The 20,705-nt window shown below is 36.7% G+C and overlaps 2 protein-coding genes across 9 annotated transcripts in view; both read left to right on the forward strand.

Moving 5' to 3' along the window:
- Positions 1-6,229, forward strand: part of icam5 (intercellular adhesion molecule 5) — a 16,888-nt gene extending 10,659 nt beyond the window's left edge. For 4 of the 5 annotated variants that reach the window (XM_048191167.1, XM_048191193.1, XM_048191175.1 and 1 more), the window contains 9 exons: positions 73-402; positions 496-738; positions 2,290-2,532; positions 4,101-4,358; positions 4,464-4,793; positions 4,900-5,136; positions 5,240-5,467; positions 5,563-5,814; positions 5,996-6,229. In XM_048191167.1, coding sequence (XP_048047124.1) covers positions 73-402; positions 496-738; positions 2,290-2,532; positions 4,101-4,358; positions 4,464-4,793; positions 4,900-5,136; positions 5,240-5,467; positions 5,563-5,814; positions 5,996-6,159 — 2,285 coding nt within the window. In that variant the 3' untranslated portion in view covers positions 6,160-6,229. The remainder of the gene's footprint in view (positions 1-72; positions 403-495; positions 739-2,289; positions 2,533-4,100; positions 4,359-4,463; positions 4,794-4,899; positions 5,137-5,239; positions 5,468-5,562; positions 5,815-5,995) is intronic. The other variant, XM_048191201.1, reaches the window with a different exon arrangement.
- Positions 6,230-7,810: 1,581 nt separating this feature from the next.
- Positions 7,811-20,705, forward strand: part of trip10a (thyroid hormone receptor interactor 10a) — a 36,341-nt gene continuing 23,446 nt past the window's right edge. Inside the window, exons 1-3 of one of the 4 annotated variants that reach the window (XM_048191898.1) lie at positions 7,811-8,103; positions 16,277-16,392; positions 19,813-19,869. In XM_048191898.1, coding sequence (XP_048047855.1) covers positions 8,080-8,103; positions 16,277-16,392; positions 19,813-19,869 — 197 coding nt within the window. In that variant the 5' untranslated portion in view covers positions 7,811-8,079. The remainder of the gene's footprint in view (positions 8,104-16,276; positions 16,393-19,812; positions 19,870-20,705) is intronic. The other 3 variants (XM_048191907.1, XM_048191914.1, XM_048191924.1) reach the window with 3 other exon arrangements.

The following is a 20,705-nucleotide window of genomic DNA, read 5'->3' on the forward strand; positions in this document are numbered from 1 at the left end:
CATTCTCAGAAATATCTAATGTATGGACATTCATGACTGCAGATATCAGAGTGTGTAAATCTTCCTCCACAGAGACTCCAGACAGTGTGTCCATCAGCACTGTGAATCACACCGGACCAATGAAGGAGAGAAACCAGTATGAGCTTCAGTGTGACGTTCTCAATGTGGCTCCAGTTCAGAATCTCACTGTCAAATGGTACAAAGGACAGACTCTGGTGGATCAAACCACCTTCAGTGGCACCATCAAGACTCCAGTGGATAAAACAGTCACACTCATGATCCGTCCAGACAGATCTGATGATGGAGTTCAGTACAGGTGTGAAGCAGAGCTGAAACTGGGAGAAGAAGGATCTCAACCTCCTCCTAAAGTCACATCAGATCCTCTCAACATTACTGTACATTGTAAGTAAAATCCACCAGCTTCTATTATTAATATTTTAAGAATACAGTGCAGATGCAAAACCTCTTGAACTGTGTTTTTGCTCCTTCCTCTAGATGAACCGATCATCAATGAGACCAAACTGCCCTCCATAGTGCCTGTGTTTCGAGGATATCCAGTGGAGATTGTCTGTGAAGCCGAAGGAAACCCAAAACCAACAATCAGCTGGAATCTCGGCACAAATAACACAGTTTATAGTGAAACTCTCACTATAACAGATTCAACACCAGAGGAACTGTCCTGCATTGCAGACAATTCTGTTGGCACTGACATCAGACATGTAAAAGTGTCCATTCAAGGTAACTATGCATTTTCTTTCTATTATTTTCCAATCTATGTGACAGACAGGCTGAGCCAGAGGTGTTTAGCCGGTGTGGGACCATGACCTGATGCATTACATTGGTGTGTATTGTGTTTTTTTTAACCATCCACCAAGAAGCAAAGCTGTATTGGTGCCAAACCCCCACATGGAGAAAGAAAGCTGTCATTGTTTTCAAACATTTTTGAGACTCACTGATTTTTTTGGAGAGGCACTGCTTCCCTTGCCTCCTTGGAGGAAACACGTGTACCCCCCACCCCCCACACACACATTTGGTCCCCACAATGTAAGGTTTACGATTACATTTAGGATTTTATCTCATTTAAGACTGTGCTTACAAGGATACTTGACAAAACGGGCATTTTGGCATAATTTTGTACTGCAGGAGTTTCGAAGTCGTCATCTGGTTGGTTGAAGTCTACAGGATGTCTGGGGGATGTGTGTTGCGTTCTTTAACGGTCCGCCAGTCAAACCCCCTTATAGAAGAAGAACGCCGTCGTGTTTACAACTGTGACAGTGAGCGCTTACCAGGGGTCCATTCTTCGTATGTCGCTAACTCGGTTAGCTGGATATGATTGATGACGATTTGGCATAATCTTGGATTGTTTGGTTCTTCTACGCTCATCCTGGACTTGCTGTCATAGCAACAGGAAACCTGCTCAGGACAGGCTTATTTGAATGTAAACAGGATTAGATTGCATCTTTGTAAGTGGAGGTGATGCTTAAAGTCTGTCCCAGCCACTGCTACTTTCTTACAAGAGTACCCTAATGAGAACCAGGGACAATAATAATGATTTAAAAATACATCTGCAAATAATATTATAATGTTGTGTAGTCTATCATAGACACAGTCAGTTTTATTCATTGATAGATTTATTTGTGAGGGAATAATTACCTAATGATTTTACTGGAGTCTCACACACATGACAGCTATTATGGGAGTGGGTTGATGCAGCACAGGAGATGCAGATAACTTTTAAGAACTTTTAGTGGTTGCAGCACTTACAATGTGACAGTGGCTGCATCCGAAATCGCATACTTCCTTACTAGTAGGTGAAAAGACATTATGCGACAAAAGAAGTATGTCCGAATTCACAGTACTTATAAAGGTGCAAAAAGTACCCAGATGACCTACTTCTTCTAGTGAGATTGTGAAGTGTGTTTATGATGGACATTTTACTATCCCATGAGGCAACGGGAGAAGATTTATGAATGGCAGTGAAGCGGCGCACATGACGCTGATAGATAACATGATAATGACATCATGGCAATGTAGTACGTCTGGATTACATACTACGCACACTCATATCCGTATATAGAACATACTTTTTTAGTGGTTAAGTAATTATTAATTCAAAATAAGTAGCCTACCTACTCAAGAGTCGAACACAGCCAGTGTGCAACTTTTTCTTGTCAAATTGAAAATTTGTTGAAAACTACAAGATTAAAATGAATATGGATTAACATAAGAAATGTATGATACAGTGCAGATGCAAAACCTCTTGAACTGTGTTTTTGCTCCTTCCTGTAGATAAACCGATCATCAATAAGATCAAACTGCCCTCCAGAGTGTCTGTGTTTCGAGGATATCCAGTGGAGATTGTTTGTGAAGCCGAAGGAAACCCAAAACCAACAATCAGCTGGAATCTCGGCACAAATAATACAGTTTATAGTGAAACTCTCACTATAACAGATTCAACACCAGAGGAACTGTCCTGCATTGCAGACAATTCTGTTGGCACTGACATCAGACATGTAAAAGTGTCCATAAAAGGTAACTATGCATTTTCTTTCTATCATTTTCCATTTTAAGTGACAGACAGGCTGAGCCAGAGGTGTTTAGTTGGTGTGGGACCATGACTGATGCATTACATGGGAAAAGAAATTCAGCTTCGGTTACAGAAGTGCCAGACAAAATTGCATTGCATTTAGACCTTCAAAGATTACACAGGTCATGAACATGTTGTGTTTTATTCGGCATGAGAGCGGGGCAACGGGTCACAGACCTTTAGTTGAGAGTCTAATTGGCACACAAAACAGGAAACAATTCGTAGCCGTCTGTCATCATCTGATTGGTTGAATTCTACAGGATTTCCAGGAGACGTGTGTGTCGTGTTTTTTTTAGTTTTCTAAATTTTTGAACTTTCTCATACATTTTGACACATTGTTACAACACTAATTTTATGTTTTAAAACAAATTATTAGTAAACTGTTTGTGTTTCTTGAAAATGATTGCTTCAGTTAATATTTTGCAAGATAGAACCTTATAATTCAAGCGGAAAGTGTTTCTTTAGAATTAGAAGGTTCTATCTGAATGTGACCTGTTCCAAAAATCCCCATTTACAAATTTAAGAGGATTTTGATATTTACAGTTAGAATACATTTAGGGTCTCTGTCATTTTCATGTATAAAAGAGACTTGTTCCCCATATCATTTTTGCTCTATGGAATGCAAAATATTTGAAGCTCAATATCTCAAAACCACTCAGAATGCAGATAGAAAAAGTTGGGGTATTGTCTAGTACAATGATGAAATCCCATCAAAATACATGTTTTTATTGTACAAAAAGTATCATTGAAACAAAATGAAGTTCATTCATTTCATAAAACAAACATTGCGCTTATTGTCGCCTGTATATTTTGACTGCTGAGGATCATAAGTGTGCCCCCTAAGTGAGGAATACCACATGATTAAAAGACACTTTTCCACACCTTGCGCTTTTTCATTCCACTGCCCTGCATCTCATGTTTTTAAACGTGTTCTGTGTAATTGGCTCCTAAGGCATTATTATTTTTATTGCTCACATTTTGCTGAGGTTTATCACTTCTGTAAGAAATTGAATTTAAAGGGTTAGTGAAATTTCTGTCATTAATTACTCACCCTCATGTCGTCCCAAACCCATAAGACCTTCGTTTGGCTTCGGAACACAAATTGAGATATTTTGGAGGAAATATGTGTGTATCTGATCCATGCATAGGCAGCAACGACATTACACCTTTTGAGGTCCAGAAAGGTACTAAAGACATCCTTAAAACTGGCGACGACAGTGACTACAGTGGTTCTACTTTTGTTATGAAGCGACGAGAATACTTTTTGTGTGCAAAAACGAAACAAAAATAATGACTTTATTCAACAAATTTGTCTGTCCCCTGGCATACTGAGTAATTAATGACAGAAATTTCATTTTTGGGTGAAATAACCTTTTAAGTTTGACATTGCCAAATATGCCAAGGACTTTTTCACAGTAATATATAGATAGATGAGGGTCCAAACTGATTTATAAATTATGCTGTTATTCTGTGATAGAGTTTCACTGGTTTTCAATCACATCTATTTCTGTAGACGGTGACTGTCCTGTTGAGCTCAACCCACAGAGAGTTGTTGTGGAGTACGGAGGTCCTGTGTCAGTTAACTGTAGCACTTCTATCCCGCATGATGGGATGGGATGGGAAGCCAGTGAGGGAGGAGTGCCCATGAGCAAAGACAATCTGATCACATGGAGAGTGTCAAACCTGAGAGAATGGGACATAGAACCATTCTGCTACATAAACCCTAAAGTTGGTGACCAGTGTTTATCATATCTCCCAGTGACTGTTTACAGTGAGTTTCTCTGGTATTGATATTGTTATCTTTCATTCTCAGAAATATCTAATGTATGAACATTCATGACTGCAGATATCAGAGTGTGTAAATCTTCCTCCACAGAGACTCCAGACAGTGTGTCCATCAGCACTGTGAATCACACCGGACCAATGAAGGAGAGAAACCAGTATGAGCTTCAGTGTGACGTTCTCAATGTGGCTCCAGTTCAGAATCTCACTGTCAAATGGTTCAAAGGACAGACTCTGGTGAATCAAACCACCTTCACTGACACCATCAAGACTCCAGTGGATAAAACAGTCACACTCATGATCCGTCCAGACAGATCTGATGATGGAGTTCAGTACAGGTGTGAAGCAGAGCTGGATCTGGGAGAAGAAGGACCTCAACCTCCTCCTAAAGTCACATCAGATCCTCTCAACATTACTGTACATTGTTAGTAAACAAAATATTGTTTTTTCCATTCTCCACACATGTAAAGAAGCAAGAAATACCCTTAAAGTACAAACTTATGTTTACAACATTTTTCTTTCTTTTTCAGATAAGCCACAAATTAATCTTTGTGAGGACTGGTCTCCAAAGAATGAGACACCATTGGTTTCATATCCAAATTTAAATTCTATTAAGGGTAACCCTCGTCCAAACATCTCTTGGAGACGCAAATCATCACCACTCAGTGCTTTTGTACCTCTTAACACAAATGATTCAGGCAAATATGAACTCACTGCCAGTAATGAACTTGGTAATTTCACGTGTACCATAAACATCTTAGTAGAGTGTAAGTGTGAGAGTTCTTCTGCATTAAAACCTGATGTTTTGTGTCTCTGATTGATTTTTTGTTATCAAATTTAAAAATTATGATCATTTTCTTACAAAAATAGATCCTCCACAGCTGAACTGCGGGGAGAGATACGAAGTAAAAGAGAAAACAGACTGGCAACCTCCTTGTTTTGCTGGTGGATTACCAAAGCCTTATATCTTCCTCTACAAAAATGGAAAAAATATCCAGCTTCCCTTTTATCCCAAATGGAATGACAGTGGCTTGTATCAATTAAATGCAAGTAACAAACATGGAGCTGTGAATTCTTATTTCACTCTAAATATCCTGTGTAAGAAAAAAAGTTCTTCAATACTCTATATATTTTCTTAAACAACCTCTGTTGCCACTGAAATAAAAAAGACAACTAACTTTCTTCCAACACAGATGCCCCAATGATTCATGCCAGCCAAGACAAGTTTTCTGTGGAAGAAGACAGCAATATAACCCTAGAGTGCAATTCGACTGGTAACCCAGAACCTGATGTGTGGTGGAGCTTTAATAATAAGAACATCTCCACTAGGAGGCGCCACATCTTAAACATTGAGAAAGCCACGTCTACCAGTGCTGGAGTTTATACATGCAGTGCCAAGAATAATGTTGGACACAAGGACAAGAACTTCGTAGTGGAGATAAGAGGTTTGGGCTATGACTGTGATATTAATCTGATATTCTCTATGCCATGAGATATTAAATGGTAGTTTGTGTGACATCACTGTTCACGTCCATTAATTTATCCACAAAATTAATGTTATGCTAATGTTTTTGAATTGTATTAGTTCTTCATTAACTGAAACATACATTTTGTTTTCATTTTTAGGCAAGCCTCCAAACTACATTCTATATGTTGTAGCGGCACTGCTTGTACTGCTTGTAATCATTGCATTATGTCTCTATTTGTGGAAAAAGAACAAATCTTCTGGAAGTTATGATATACAGCCAGAGCATGAAATGCACCTGTTAAGCAATGGAGTAAAATCCTAACATTGAACAAAGACGATATAGTCTATTGAACATTCAGATTAAAATGAATAAATACATTCGATAAAAAAAACGGTTATATTGTTTAATATTGTTTAAAAGCTCATAGTATAGGCCTACAACACGTGTCACTTCTATGACTATGTATGATATGTTAGTGTCATAGAAGAATGTCTGAGGTGATAAAAAAGACACTTTTAAAACGTATCAAGTTATCTTGTCACATAAAATGTTTTCCTGATGGTTATGCACTGACTTTTATATGCACAATGTTGTTAGACTGTCAGAGCTGGTTTAATAGTCTAACCTTGTGCTGAATAACTTGTTAGTTTTGTTAGAAATGTTTATGCATAAATGCAGATGTTGAAAAACATCACCCCAGATTCATGCTTTTAAAAAACTGTTTGAAAGTAATGGACAATATTTAAGCTATACATTTGCTTTGTCTGACACGTTTGACAACACTTTTTTGTTGTTGTTTGTTGTTCTTTTAAAAAATGTATTTTTTTTTTATGTGACTTCAGTTTGTTGACAGATATAGTAATATTGCTGTTCTTTTAATAATGATGCAAAAAGGGGGAAATGTACAAAATTTGAAATAAAACAATGTTTTAAAACAAAATTAATGTTTTAAAAAAAAAAAAATTATAATATTAATCATACTGAAAGATTATACTATTTGTGGCAAAATGTCTTGTTCAGAATTCATGTTTAGAAAATATCTATAAGTTAATATCTATAAATATCTATTCAGAGCCTATAAAAAAGTGATCTAAAGCCCAATAATACACTAACATGTGTATATATATATATATATATATATATATATATATATATATATATATATATTAGGGCTGTCAAACGATTAATCACGATTAATCGCATACAAAATAAAAGTTTGAGTTTGCCTAATATATGTGGGTGTACTGTGTGTAATTATTATGTATATATAAATACAAACACATCCATGTATATATTTGAGAAATATTTACAAGTATATGTATTTATTTATATTTTTATATAATTTATATTATATATAAATATTTTTTTTGTACATAAATAACATATTTCTCTTAAATATATACATTAATTTTTGTGTATTTATATATACATATTATTTACACACATTACTCACACATATATTATGCAAACTCAAACTTTTATTTTGTATGCGATTAATCGCGATTAATCGTTTGACAGCCCTAATATATATATATATATATATATATATATATATATATATATATATATATATATATATATATATATATATATATATATATATATATATAGAGAGAGAGAGAGAGAGAGAGAGAGAGAGAGAGAGAGAGAGGACTATATACACACACATACAGTATTTATTATTGGGCCAAAATATAAATTGTTGTAGAGGAATATTTATATTTATTTCTGGCTTCATAGATCCAAAATAGTTACCTTAATCACCATTGTATAATAACAACCTAACAAAAATGTACTGTATACTGTATTTTACTGATTAATAAAACGAATGGAAAATGCTTTCAAGACGTATGTTTTCAAGAGCATTGTTAATGATTATTGACGTGTGGTGTTAATAATTTAATAAAGGTCATGTCCTTCCTATCTGTTGAAGTTCTCTCACTTCGACATGCAGTCTGAAAGCTGGAAACTGGATCCGGCGGCTCCTTTAAGACTTAGGGATCTGGGAGAGTGACGCGGCAATGAAATCCAGTTGATCCTTCTCTTGCTCTGCAACGAAAAGTATTTGTGCCACCGCAAAGTAGCTCGCGCCGGAGAACCGTATCGATTTGATCTGCGTTGCGCGTGAATGTGGGAAAAGAAATGAATCGCTTTCTTTGATCCTATTTTGAACATCTGTTACTCTTGTAAGTTGGGATAACTTTTCAGCCTAATAGAGTGAAGTGGTAGGAGAAGCTGAACATGGACTGGGGCACTGAGCTTTGGGTAAGTTCGGAGGATAAATTTCACTTTTCTGTTTTGGAAAGTACGAGTCAGATTCAACGGCATCAATGAGCTTCTCAACAGGGCGTAAACGTGATTTATGACAATTGGTATGGCAAACTGGAAGAGAATAAATGCGGGAAAAGACTATCTGGCAGATTGTGACACAGATGTATGACCTAATTTTTCGAACTTCTCAGTTGTCATCATTTAAATCGATTAATTGCCACGTTTAATGTGAATATAAGTTGAGCAGAATCATCATAACAACAACAACAACAACAACAGTATCGCCGTTACCTTCATATTATCAGAGGCGGCCCAGTCACCCTCTACACTCTCTGTTTAATATCAAACTATATATGCATGTATGTCTGTCTGTTAGCTATTTTTTTTTATTTATTTATACTGGGAGATGTTGTTTATTCAACATGACATGGGTGAACTATAGCTAATCAACAACTTTAACCATTAATGCCACTATGTTATGTTTGCTAATGTTAGTCTCAGGCTGTTTGCAAAGGTGTTTTGGCTTTGTTTAGCTGCCCAAACAGGCTCAATAGTCTGTTGCTATTGGGAATCGCTAGCTGCTTGTTTGTCATTCATAATTTCCAGTTGTTTTAATGTTTTCTGTTCATCATTTGGAGGAGTTTAATAAGCACTCATCTTTCACCTGACAAAGAGGAGCTGCTGATCTTTATTTAGTGACACCAATTGCGTTTTCTTGAAAGCTTTTTGGCTCTAAAACACAACCGTGCACCAGTCTTCTCACCTAAAGCACTTTCACAAAGGTAGAATTGGGTTAGAGAAATAGAGTCTGATTGCATCATCATCAGCTGTGTTGCATCCTGCCTGTTTCTAGAATCTCCCATTTCCCGGACTTCCATCACATAATGTCCCATCTGCACAGAGGTTCCCACCTCTTTTGACTGGAGACAGATTTTACACAGACCTGCCTGCAGTGTGCAAATGGAGCGTTGCGTTGAAGTGGGTGGAGATAGTTTGACCTCGTTGTTGTTGCTCCCCTTAGGCCTCTGTCCGCTGTCCCCTTTCCATCTTCTACTGCACCAGCCTAATTAGTTTTGCCCTAATTTTATAAAAACACATCACTTCACATTGCTGTTTATTTTGTGGTCTGCTTCACTAGAAAGTTTCCCGTTTGTCTTCTTCTTTTTAAGGGAATGCTACAGGCAACCAGGGAAATTACAGTAGTTTCAGCTTTGTAGTAGGCAGAAGTGAGAGTTGGGGTTCGTGTGGACTTGTTTCTCGGCTGTAGAGGCTCGAGGCGGTCCAGGTGGGAAGGGCGTGCATTGCTTCTCATAAGTCTGGCTTTGGTTTACTGTCACTCTTAGCAATGTCTAACCTAATTGGTTTTGGTCGGGTTAGTCATTAAGTGCCATTCCCATGGCTACGCGATGGCATCTGTACACTCCTTTGCTGTTAAGCCACTAGCTATTTTTGGCATCTCAAGATTTCAGATGTTTACCGATGGGAGTTGTGGCTGATTTTTGTTGATTTTAGTGTTCGTTTGAATTCTTTCTGCATGTCTTGAGAAATTCCACACAGCAGGCTCCTTATTAAGTCATTAGAGCATGATGAAGGACAGCGTCGTTTCGCTGTGGGCTCTCGTCTCATGGAGGCTGTAGACTGCTACTCTCTTGCTCAGGCTGGGAGAATGGCTTTGAACTATGGGGAGGAGGAGGAGGAGTTAATGATGGCAGAAAAGTACAAGGGGAGGGGTCAAGAATACAGTGCTGCAGATAAGAGGAACCCTGTTGTAAATTGTGGCCAGGACTGTTTTCGTAGATTTAATGGATGTTTGCTGAGGGGATCTCTGTTGGTTTAAAGATTGTGATGATAGCAGTTGGTGTGACGTTTGATTGAAGCAACCGCTGATTCAAATCTAGGGGAGTTGTTTCAGTGCATTAGCTACAGCCAAAAGCATTGGCAGTGATTATAAATTTTTGTCTGTCGCAAAGTTTGCTGCTTCAGTTGTTGTGGTATTGGCTCACATTGTTTCTAGATTATTGTGCAGAGTGACTTTAAATAATTGCAAAAAGCTTAATATACCAAAACTTAATCACAAAAACTAAACTTCACTGTTTTTTGGCCCTGGCACAAAATGACCAGCTAACATCATTTCACTTATCATATCATCAGCACATGAGAAAGTGTGAACGAGCACTAGTCAGATGAAATCACTATCATTCTGATTGGATTATAAGAGCAGACTGATTGTTATAAAAGGAGAAAAGTGCTTCCAATCATAGTGTTCTTGTGTTAGCAATGGTTACCTCCAAAGAAAGACATGCAACCATCATCTCTTTGCATTAAAATGGCCTCACATGCAAGGAAATTGCTGCAAAGAATATCACACCTGAAAGAACTATTAAGGCTTCAGGACATCTTAGTTGCCAAGACCGCGGTTTTCCTGTGGAATTGGGCTACTTGTTCATGTCCGTGGGTTTAAGCGACCCCAAATAACATGATAGAATGCGAAGGGGAATCCCACTGAAATGCAGATTTTATCCCCTGGAATGCGGATTGGACCCCCCTGAAAGTTTTGAGTAGCAATTGGGCGGATTGTGTCTCAGAGTGTCTAGTAAGTGCCAAGACCATCTCCTCCTGAGGAGTCGTCTAGAGAATCACGTCATCATCAGTGCTGATCTGCTAAATATCAGAAGAATGTGGGTGTGATGCATCTGTACGCAAAGTGAGGCCAAGACTTTGGACAATGGCCTGGTGTCAAGAAGGGCAGCAAAGAAGCCACTTTTCTCCAAGAAAAACATCAAGAACTGACTGAAATTCAGCAGAAAGTACAAGGACTGGACAGCAGAGTTATATTCTCTGATTAACTTTCTTTTAGAGTGTTTGGGACACCTGAAAATTTATTGTGTGGAGAAGTTAAACTCTATCATGAGTCCTGTGTTGTGCCAACAGTGAAGCATCCTGAGGCCATCCATATATGGGGCTGCTTTTCATCAAAGAGAGTGGGCGCTTTCAAATTTTGCATTTTCTGGGCATTTTCCTGCATGATGGAGCACCATTTCACAAAGCAAGTGTGATAATTAAGTGGCTTGGAGATCATAACATTGAAATTTTGACCTGTGGTCAGTCCTCAAAAGGCGAGTGGACAAGCAGAAGCCCGCAAATTTTTATCAACTCCAAGCATTAATAAGACAAAAATGGATCGCCTTCAGTCAGGATTTGGCCCAGAAGCTGATATCCAGATTGCCAGAGCGAATCACAGGCTATAACGTAGGGTCAACACTGTAAATACTGACTCTTTGCATATATTAAATGTTTTTAAAGCTTATGATCATTGTTTCATTGAAACTATCAAGAAATGTTATGACAATATATTTAAGACAATTAAGATAAATTAAAAGATTATCTTCTTTATAATTATATTTAACCCCCAAATTCAGCCTTCTGTAATGCAAAAAAGGTAAAATTCCATTTTAAATATGCATCACAGTTGTGTATGATGTACTGAATTTAATTTATGCCAATATTAAGAAGAGAACTTAAAGTTCACCCAAAAATGAAAATTCCTTCGTTCATCTTCGGAACACAAATTAAGATATTTTTGATAAAATCTGATGGCTCAGTGAGGCCTCCATTGACAGCAAGAACACTTTCAGATGCCCAGAAAGCTACTAAAGACATATTTAAAACAGTTCATGTGACTACAGTGGTTCAACCTTAATGTTATGAAGTGACGAGAATACTTTTTGTCCGCCAAAAAAAATATCTAGTGATGAGCGATTTCAAAACACTGCTTCATGAAGCTTCGAAGCTTTACAAATCTTTTGTATTAAATCAGTGGTTTGGAGCGTGTATCAAACTGCCAAAGTCACATGAACCATTAAATTTTCGCAACATTTCGAAACACTTATGAAGTAACAAAGCCTCGTTTACTGAAATCACGTGACTTTGTCAGTTTGATACACGCTCCGAACCACTGATTTGATGCAAAAGATTCGTAAAGCTTCGAAGCTTCATGAAGCAGTGTTTTGAAATCGCCCATCACTAGATATTGTTGAATAAAATCTTTTTTTTTTTTTTTTTGGGCGCACAAAATGTATTCTAGTCAGTTCACAACATTAAGGTTGAACCACTGTAGTCACATGAACTGTTTTAAATATGTTTTTAGTAGCTTTCTGGGCATCTGAAAGTGTTAATTGTCTTGCTGTCAATGGAGGCCTCACTGAACCATCAAATTTTATCTAAAATATCTTAATTTGTGTTCTGAAGATGAACAAAGGTTTTACAGGTGTGGAACGACATGAGGGTGAATAATTAATGACAGAAATTTAATTTTTGGGTGAACTAACCCTTTAAGTACCTTACTTACAGTAATGACCATGCGATTATTTTTCACGTTACGAAAATGGGATAAGCGATAAGTATAATTGTAAAGAAAAATAATGTCACTATGCAAAAAACCATACTAATGGGTAATAAAATAATCAGCTTTTTCTTTTGATTTGGGGGTAATAACTTTTTTTTTGTGAATTTTTTTTCTTTTTTCTTTTTATATTTCAAATATTTGCTGTTGTCTTAAAAAGATGCAAACTAACAGAAGCTTAGCTTGTGACACAAACAACTGCCTCACAAGGCTTTGTTTTGAATGAAGTTGAAAAGCGCTCTATATTTGCGAGTGAGTGGGTTGTGAGGGGGTAGGGAATTCTTCTCTTGTTCTATATTAATGGATTCCATTTTGAGGAGAGAGGAGGAGGAGGTGGAGTCAGGACATGGCTTGGCTTGTTAGGAATGTCATCCAAAGGCACCTCCCTCCTTCCCACTTCAAAACACATATCTCCATCCAGCCCGATGGAGGTAGCACTGAGGGGGTGGGGGACGTTTCAAGATATCATCACTCTCAAATGTTCAGGCCCGTACTTGAAATGTAACAGAGCGCCCCACCAAATAAGGAACTGTGAAAAGGGAAAAATACAGCCAAAACCAGGCAGTTTCAAATGTTTTTTTCTTTGGAAAATGCTGACAAATGTTTGATAAATTAGTCCCTAGGTCTGTTTTTGTTTTGCTTTGTAAGCGCTGTCGGAAATGGCACATAATATTCATATTTTTGTTGAGCACGGCTGAAATACAGCAGGAAGTGGAGAAGACTTCCACTTCCTGTGTCCTGTCTGCTCAATCACTTGTGGCAGGATGAGCTTAAAGCCCTGAGGAACCCTCTGCCTCCAACAGATAACATTATAGGGTCAAGGGTTGCGAACAGGCAGGGAATCTCTGGGACGTCCTTTGTGTGGGCAGACACATTTATAGTTTACGTTTAGCTCTAGCTAAATTCTGCCGATTTGTATTTTCGCTTCAAAATTAAAAAAAAGTTGTGTTCATTTATGAAGATTATCATGATGAACAAAACATGTAAGAATAATAAGCTTTTGTTTGTCACAGACCTTATTTTCTGTAATAATCCAAAAGCCAATGGAAAAATCCTCTTTGGATTTTGTCGAGGGAACCAGCGTGATGCTAACTTCCGGGTTGGCCTACAAAAACAGCTTTCTATAGTGAATGCAGTTTTTGCACATTAAGTTTCTGCAGAAATGAGGCTGGCATACTCTCTCACGCTCTTCCTCTTTTTCACTTGCATTTTTACTTGCTCTCACTTTAGTTTGATTGATTCCAGTTAGGAGACTTTACACAATCTGATGCAGGCTTTCTGCTCTTAATATGTCATATGGAGCTCTGACCAGTGTTTGGACTTATGAAACTTATGAAGCACCTTTCCATCTTCATGACTACATGCATTTGGATAAAATCGCCTAAAGCTGTAGTGTGTAAATAATAATAATATTACAATTATTATGCATGCAGCTTTTACTGGCTCATATTAGATGAGAGTCTACACATGTAATAAACATTTGTACTTTTAAAAATTCATTTCTGCAGGATTTATAATAACTAGGGAAGAAAAACATTACAAATGGTGAGAAACTTCCCCTTATAAATTCAATTTAAAGCTGCGGTCTTGATGTTGCTTTAAAAAAAGTTCAGCAAGACGTTATAAACCACAAAGCTAAAATGTCTGATTCATCCTTAATACTTCCAATCTCTGTTGTTGGCCCATATTCTAGCGTTTTCTGTTCCATGTTAGCTGTTTTGCAGTGTTTCAACATCTCAGGAGTGTTTTTTTTGTTTTTTGGCAGTCACAGTTTAAAGAGCCATGAAACGCTAAACTACATTTTCTAAGATGTTAACAGAGTTGTTTGCTTTGCTGATCATAGAATATGATGAAAGCATCAGCTAATTTTAATTTTAGGGAAAAAATGTTAATTGGATTTGTTACACAATTTTTCTTTCACACTCTTAGAAGAAAAGGTTCTATATATAGAACCTTAAATGGTTCTGTCAGACGCTTCATACAAATGCTGGATTAAAAACAACCCAAGTTGGGTTGAAAACGGACAAACCCAGTGATTTTGGGTTGTTTTAACCCAGCGGTTTGGTTAAATGTTTGCCCAACCTGCTGGGTAGCTTTATTTAACTTAACTATTGTTTAAAAATGACTGTATTACTTGCTTAAAGGGTTAGTTCACCCAAAAATGAAAATAATATAATTTATTACTCACCCTCATGCCGTTTCACACCTGTAAGACCTTCATTCATCTTCAGAACACAAATTAAGATATTTTTGTTGAAATCCGATGACTCAGTGAGGCCTGCATAGGGAGCAATGAAATTTCCTCTCTCAAGATCCATTAATGCTCTAAAAACATATTTAAATCAGTTCATGTGAGTACAGTGGTTCAATATTAATATTATAAAGCGACAGGAATATTTTTGGAGCGGCAAAAAAACTAAATAATGACTTATATAGTGATGGCCGATTTCAAAACACTGCATCATGAAGCATCGGAGCACAAATGAATCAGTGTATCGAATCATGATTCAGATCACGTCAAACCAAACTGTTGAAATCACGTGACTTTGGCGCTCTGAACCACTGATTCGACACGCTGATTCATTATGCTCCGAAGCTTCCTGAAGCAGTGTTTTGAAATCGGCCATCACTATATAAGTTATTTATTTATTTATTTATTTTTGGCGCTCCAAAAATATTCTCGTCGCTTTATAATATTAATATTGAACCACTGTACTCACATGAACTGATTTAAATATGTTTTTAGTACATTAATGGATCTTGAGAGAGAATGCTTATGTAGGCCTCACGGAGCCATCAGATTTAGAAAATATCTCAATTTGTGTTCCGAAGCTTAACAAAAGTCTTACGGGTGTGAAACGGCATGAGGGTGAGTAATAAATTACATTATTTTCATTTTTAGGTGAACTAACCCTTTAAAATGAACCCAATGTATGTTGGAAATCAACATTTATTAATATGTAGTAATTTTTAAACAATATATAACTACCCAGCAGGTTGGGCAAATATTTAACCCAACCGCTGGGTTAAAAACAACCCAATCCCCTGGGTTTGTCTGTTTTCAACTCAACTTGGGTTGTTTTTAACCCAGCACTTTTTCAGTGTATATAGGCTAGAACCTTTTTATGGGATCCCATCATGGGATTTAGTTTTGATTTATTTAGTTTCATTTACTTTTATGAATTAAACAGCTCGTAAACATACTTTATCACTAGATAAAATGTAAATAACCTATTAAACATTAAAGTATTGTGCAATCATAGCAGACATTTTTCCTTATATAGAACCTTTTTGGCTCAAAATTGAGTCAAGAGCCCTAGGGTTCTATATAGAAATCTATTGAAGAGCGCAGGTCATCAATGACACATTGTGCCTCATAATTATTCATAAGACTGTGTGTCTTGTGACTGTTATACTTACCTGATTGACGAGTTAACTGGTTATGAACTCAGAGGCTCATTATCCACAGATTCTTTTTTTCTTGCTTAGTGGTACATTTCTTATGTTTGCACGCGATCCTATTGACGAGCGTTCCTCTAATGCATGTTCCGAACAAATATAGTGTGTAACGCTTATATTTTCAGTTCATGGTTTGCTTCCCTATAATAACATAAATTGTATCCATTGTGGGAGATGCAATAGCTGTATAAGAATAAGGAATGACATCAGACCACCACAATCAAATGGATCTGTATCATTGTCTGACAAATCAAATAAGTAACTTTTGCATTATTTAAGAGCTTGGTCTTGATTTTTGTATTACAGGACCAATATGACATCCTCGATAAACACACACAATCTGGCTTGGACTTGGTGGACAAATACGTGAAGTTTGTAAAGGAGCGAACAGAGATCGAACAGACTTATGCCAAGCAGCTAAGGTAAGAGATCCTAATATCTAGGCTATCCAGTTAGCTTGTTTTAGCATGTGTATGCATGCTTGTGAATGTTTATCCAGAGCTGGGGCTGATTGTGAAATATACGGGTCCCATGACTTGTTTGGGGCAGAACTGAACTTGTTGGCACCTCTGAGCTGTAGAGTTGGCCTCGGCCCAGAGGATAAGCATATCCGCGCCTGCTCCCCTTCTCATTCATGACTAGGCCTTGACACTCGCTTGATCTCTGCCAGACTGTTCAAACCGCTACCTCTTTTTTTCCCCCTCCCTCCCGCTCTGAGAGAAGAGAGGAAGTGGAAGCAGACGAGCATATGACTGAGGGGATGTGGATGGATAGAGTGAAAGTATGGAAAGCAGCTTAGCATTGGCTTCTGCCTCGGCTTCTCATTTCCAAAGGAAGGAAAGAAATCCACCCTGGTTTTGGTTACGATGGCCTTCCTTATTTGACGCATTTCATTATTTTCATTTTGAAGTCCAGCTCTGTGGATTACAAAACTGTGCTTGGTCAGTTGAAACCGAAACATGCTGCAGTGTTCGATGTCTGAGCTTCTGTCCTTACTAACCGTGACAGATGGCAAGACCAAGGATGACATGGTTTATGGGCCAATGACTATAAAGAAAATGAAAAATCCTTTTAAAGATGTACAATTTGTATTCATGTTGGCTTCACATGATTTTGAAAAACATTTATACCATTTTCAGTAGTTAAAATTGAAGGACTGTAATGTGGTGTAACTGTCAAGTAAACAACCAAGTAACAACAACATTAATTCATAAAAATCATTGTTTTTGGCCAGTCGCACCACATGACATTTTACAACCTGAAATAACTTTGCATATTTTATTGACTTTGACACATGATCATGTGGGTCTGCAGGGGTCCTCTCTATGATATAAATTTCTTTCTTTTTTTTCATGTTAGTTGCATCACTTGACTTTGTTGATTGAACCATCTGAGTTTTTTTTTAAATATTAATAAGCAGTTTTGATGTCTTTTTCTCTTAGAAATCATAATCAAAAGATTATGCCAAATTACTTGATAAGCTTTTCTCTTTAATGAGACTTTTTTTCTTCATTATGATATCAAAACAGTTGTATCATCATGACATTTTCTGCTCCAGCAATAAAGGCCCATTCACACCAAAGACGATAACTCTAACGTTAAAAATACAGATGTATTTTTAAAAATCATTATAAATTTAAAGAGTAGCAGATGTATGTGACTCTTTTTCATCAGTAGACCAGTAAGGATTTTTAGCTGAAACTGTGGTGATTTATTTAATGGAAGTCAATTGGTGCCGCCACTTTGATTAAAAAAAACAAAAAAAAACACACATATTCAGACTGAACAAAATTAATACCCATGGCTCCTGACGATACATTGAAGTCTTAAGCAAAATGTTCAGTCCGTGCAAGAAACTGAACATTTATTTAAAACATTTTTTAAGTATAATCCAATCACAAACATGGCAAATGGTCCTGAGTGAATTCACGACAGTCTGGATCGCGAGCTTCCTGTCGCATAATGACTTATACACAGGAGCAACCTCACCCGTGAGCTGATGCTGCGTTTGTTTACAACAGAGAGAGAAGACGTGCGTGTTGTATTGTATCATCAAGATCGTGTGTGATCTCAATCAGGAAGATTGACTTTTCAAAGATTCTCAATGCCATAATGCAACAGGAAGCTCACGCTCAAAATTGTTGTGTAGGACCGTTTGCCGAGGCTGTGGCTTACAGGTAATAATGCTGTAAATAATGTTCAGTTTCTTGCATAGACCAATCGTTTTGCTTCTTAAGACCTCAATGTATCCTAGGAGGCACAGGTTTTAATTTTGTTTCGCCTGTATACGTTTTTTTAAAATTATTTTAAAGTGACGGCACCTATTGACTTCCATTCTTTTAATATATTATAACTTGTTTTTATTATATTAAGGGCTGTCGATTTAACACATTAATTAGATTAATTAATTTAAAAAAAATGCGTTAAAATTATTAATGCATTTAACGCACTTGCCCTGTCCCAGACCTACATAGGTCATCTGACTTTTCATACAGTTGATTGACAAATTTGATGCAGTGTTGCCAATTTAGGGATTTTCTCACTAGATTTAGTGACTTCCCTGCCCCTTTTGAGACTTTTTTTTTCAAAAGTTTAGGGACAAATCTAGCAACTTCTTGGACAAACCTTATCTAGATTCTTATTTTGCCCACTGATCTATATTCATATTTATAGAGATCAATGAATTTGCCATTAATGCAGTTAAATTGTCCCAAAAATTTATGACATGGGGGAAAAGTTTTTGTCTCATATTTGCATCATATGATATAGTGTACGGGTAAGGAGTGCAATATCACACGAGTGCAAATGTGACACTGATTTTATACAACAGTTCAATAAATAAAAAGTTAATATTGTGTAATTTTAGACACAATATTGGCTGATTTGCTCAATTTTGCGAACAAAAAAAAAAAATAAAGGCAAAGCAGAACTGTTCATCTCTGAATATTTCATTTCTGAATCCGCGTTTTGAACAAATCGGTTGAACGGAATCACTGATTCAATTGACCATTCATAAAAGGCTTGTTCGTCTTTTACTGTCACCTGCTGCCAGTTTTAGTTTCTCATTTAGAGTCTAATTTCATTAAAAGTAATAATAATAAATAATTTCATATTTCCATGTTAGTAAAAAACCATTAAAGAAAGGCCTATAGTATGAACATTCAGTCATTTACTCAACATCATGGTCCAAAGGTTTGTGTAATATTCTATGCAGTTCTATGTTGAATCAAATAAAATATTTCTTTCTGAAGCTATTTGATGCTTTACACAATAATGACTTTAAATTATCCAAATTTGTTGTGCGATTAATTCGCAATTTAATTAGATCAATTAATTGCCACATTATGTAATTAATTAGATAAAAAATTTAATCGCTGGACAGCCCTTATATATTATATTATATTATATTATAATATATTATATTATATTATATTATATATTATATTATATTATATTATATTATATTATATTATATTATATTATATTATATTATTCTCACAAGTAGAGTGTTTAGGGCTCAGTGTTTTTAAAAAGTTTGAAAACCCCTGATATAGACTATACAGTAGATATGGAAACTCCCTTTCTGCCTGATAAGTGTTGTGGTAAGAAAAATGAGTAAAGAAAATTTTCCTATGACGTACCCCAAATACTCTAAAGAATACTCTGACACAATGTCCCATGCAAATGCTTCACGGCCACTTGCTCCAGCAGGAACTCTGCAATTTTCGATCTCCAGCTTGGCACGTTATGCAACCTTTTGCTATTTGAAACTTGAGCACTTGCAAATGGCATTATTATTATGATGTTGTTGATCTAGTTCCTTTTTTTTCCCTGGTTGCTAGGAATTTAACCAAGAAATACAGCCCTAAGCGAGGCAGCAAAGAAGAGCAGGAATGCAGGTAATTTCGAACATTTCAAAAGCTGTATGATTGACTTATTTTTCTCACAATTGTGATGACAAGTGAACTATCCATCCCGAACAATGTGCTATCAGAGAATAAAGCTGACAAATCCCCTGTCACTATAATCAGTTCATTGTGGTACGCTGAGCTATGTCTGATGTTGCTACGGTGACTGAGCAGCAGGACCCTGTGGGGCCGTTGCCGACTCAAAACAAAAGCACATGAGCTCAACAAACAAGCGCATACACCTGTAAATGACTTTACGTATGCTCCCTCTGGAAAGCAAAATTAATGAAGTCACTCATGGAAATCAGGCACCATTTAAATCAGCCACAGATAATGAAACAACATTCACAACACATCGAACCTCTGTAATGTGGTGTATTTACAAGTCAAACATCAGGGTTTGATTGAATTGTGAAAAGTGGGCTGTTATTATTATTTTTTTTACGAGAATAAAAATAGTTTTAGGCCTATAAAAGTGTGTAAAATCTTAAAAATCATTGAAATGTCTTTTAATATACATTTTTGTAGTTCTTTTACTCTATGACATTTTGACTTTTTATGCATAGAGTAAAATTTGCTTGCAACCCTTAAAGGTGCTAAAGAGGATCTTTTCGTCGACTGAGAAACCAAAGACTTTACTGAGTTTTTGAAATGAGCGCATGCGTAAGAATTTCGAAGGAACGCCTCCCAAAATTCGTGCATGAGTATTGGCCCTACCTCGTGCACAGATGATGTATATTAAAGGTGCCCTCGAATCAAAAATTTAATTTTCCTTAGCATAGTTGAATAACAAGAGTTCAGTACATGGAAAAGACATGCACTGAGTT

Source organism: Megalobrama amblycephala, linkage group LG1 (assembly GCF_018812025.1).
Source record: "Megalobrama amblycephala isolate DHTTF-2021 linkage group LG1, ASM1881202v1, whole genome shotgun sequence".
Lineage (NCBI taxonomy): Eukaryota > Metazoa > Chordata > Actinopteri > Cypriniformes > Xenocyprididae > Megalobrama > Megalobrama amblycephala.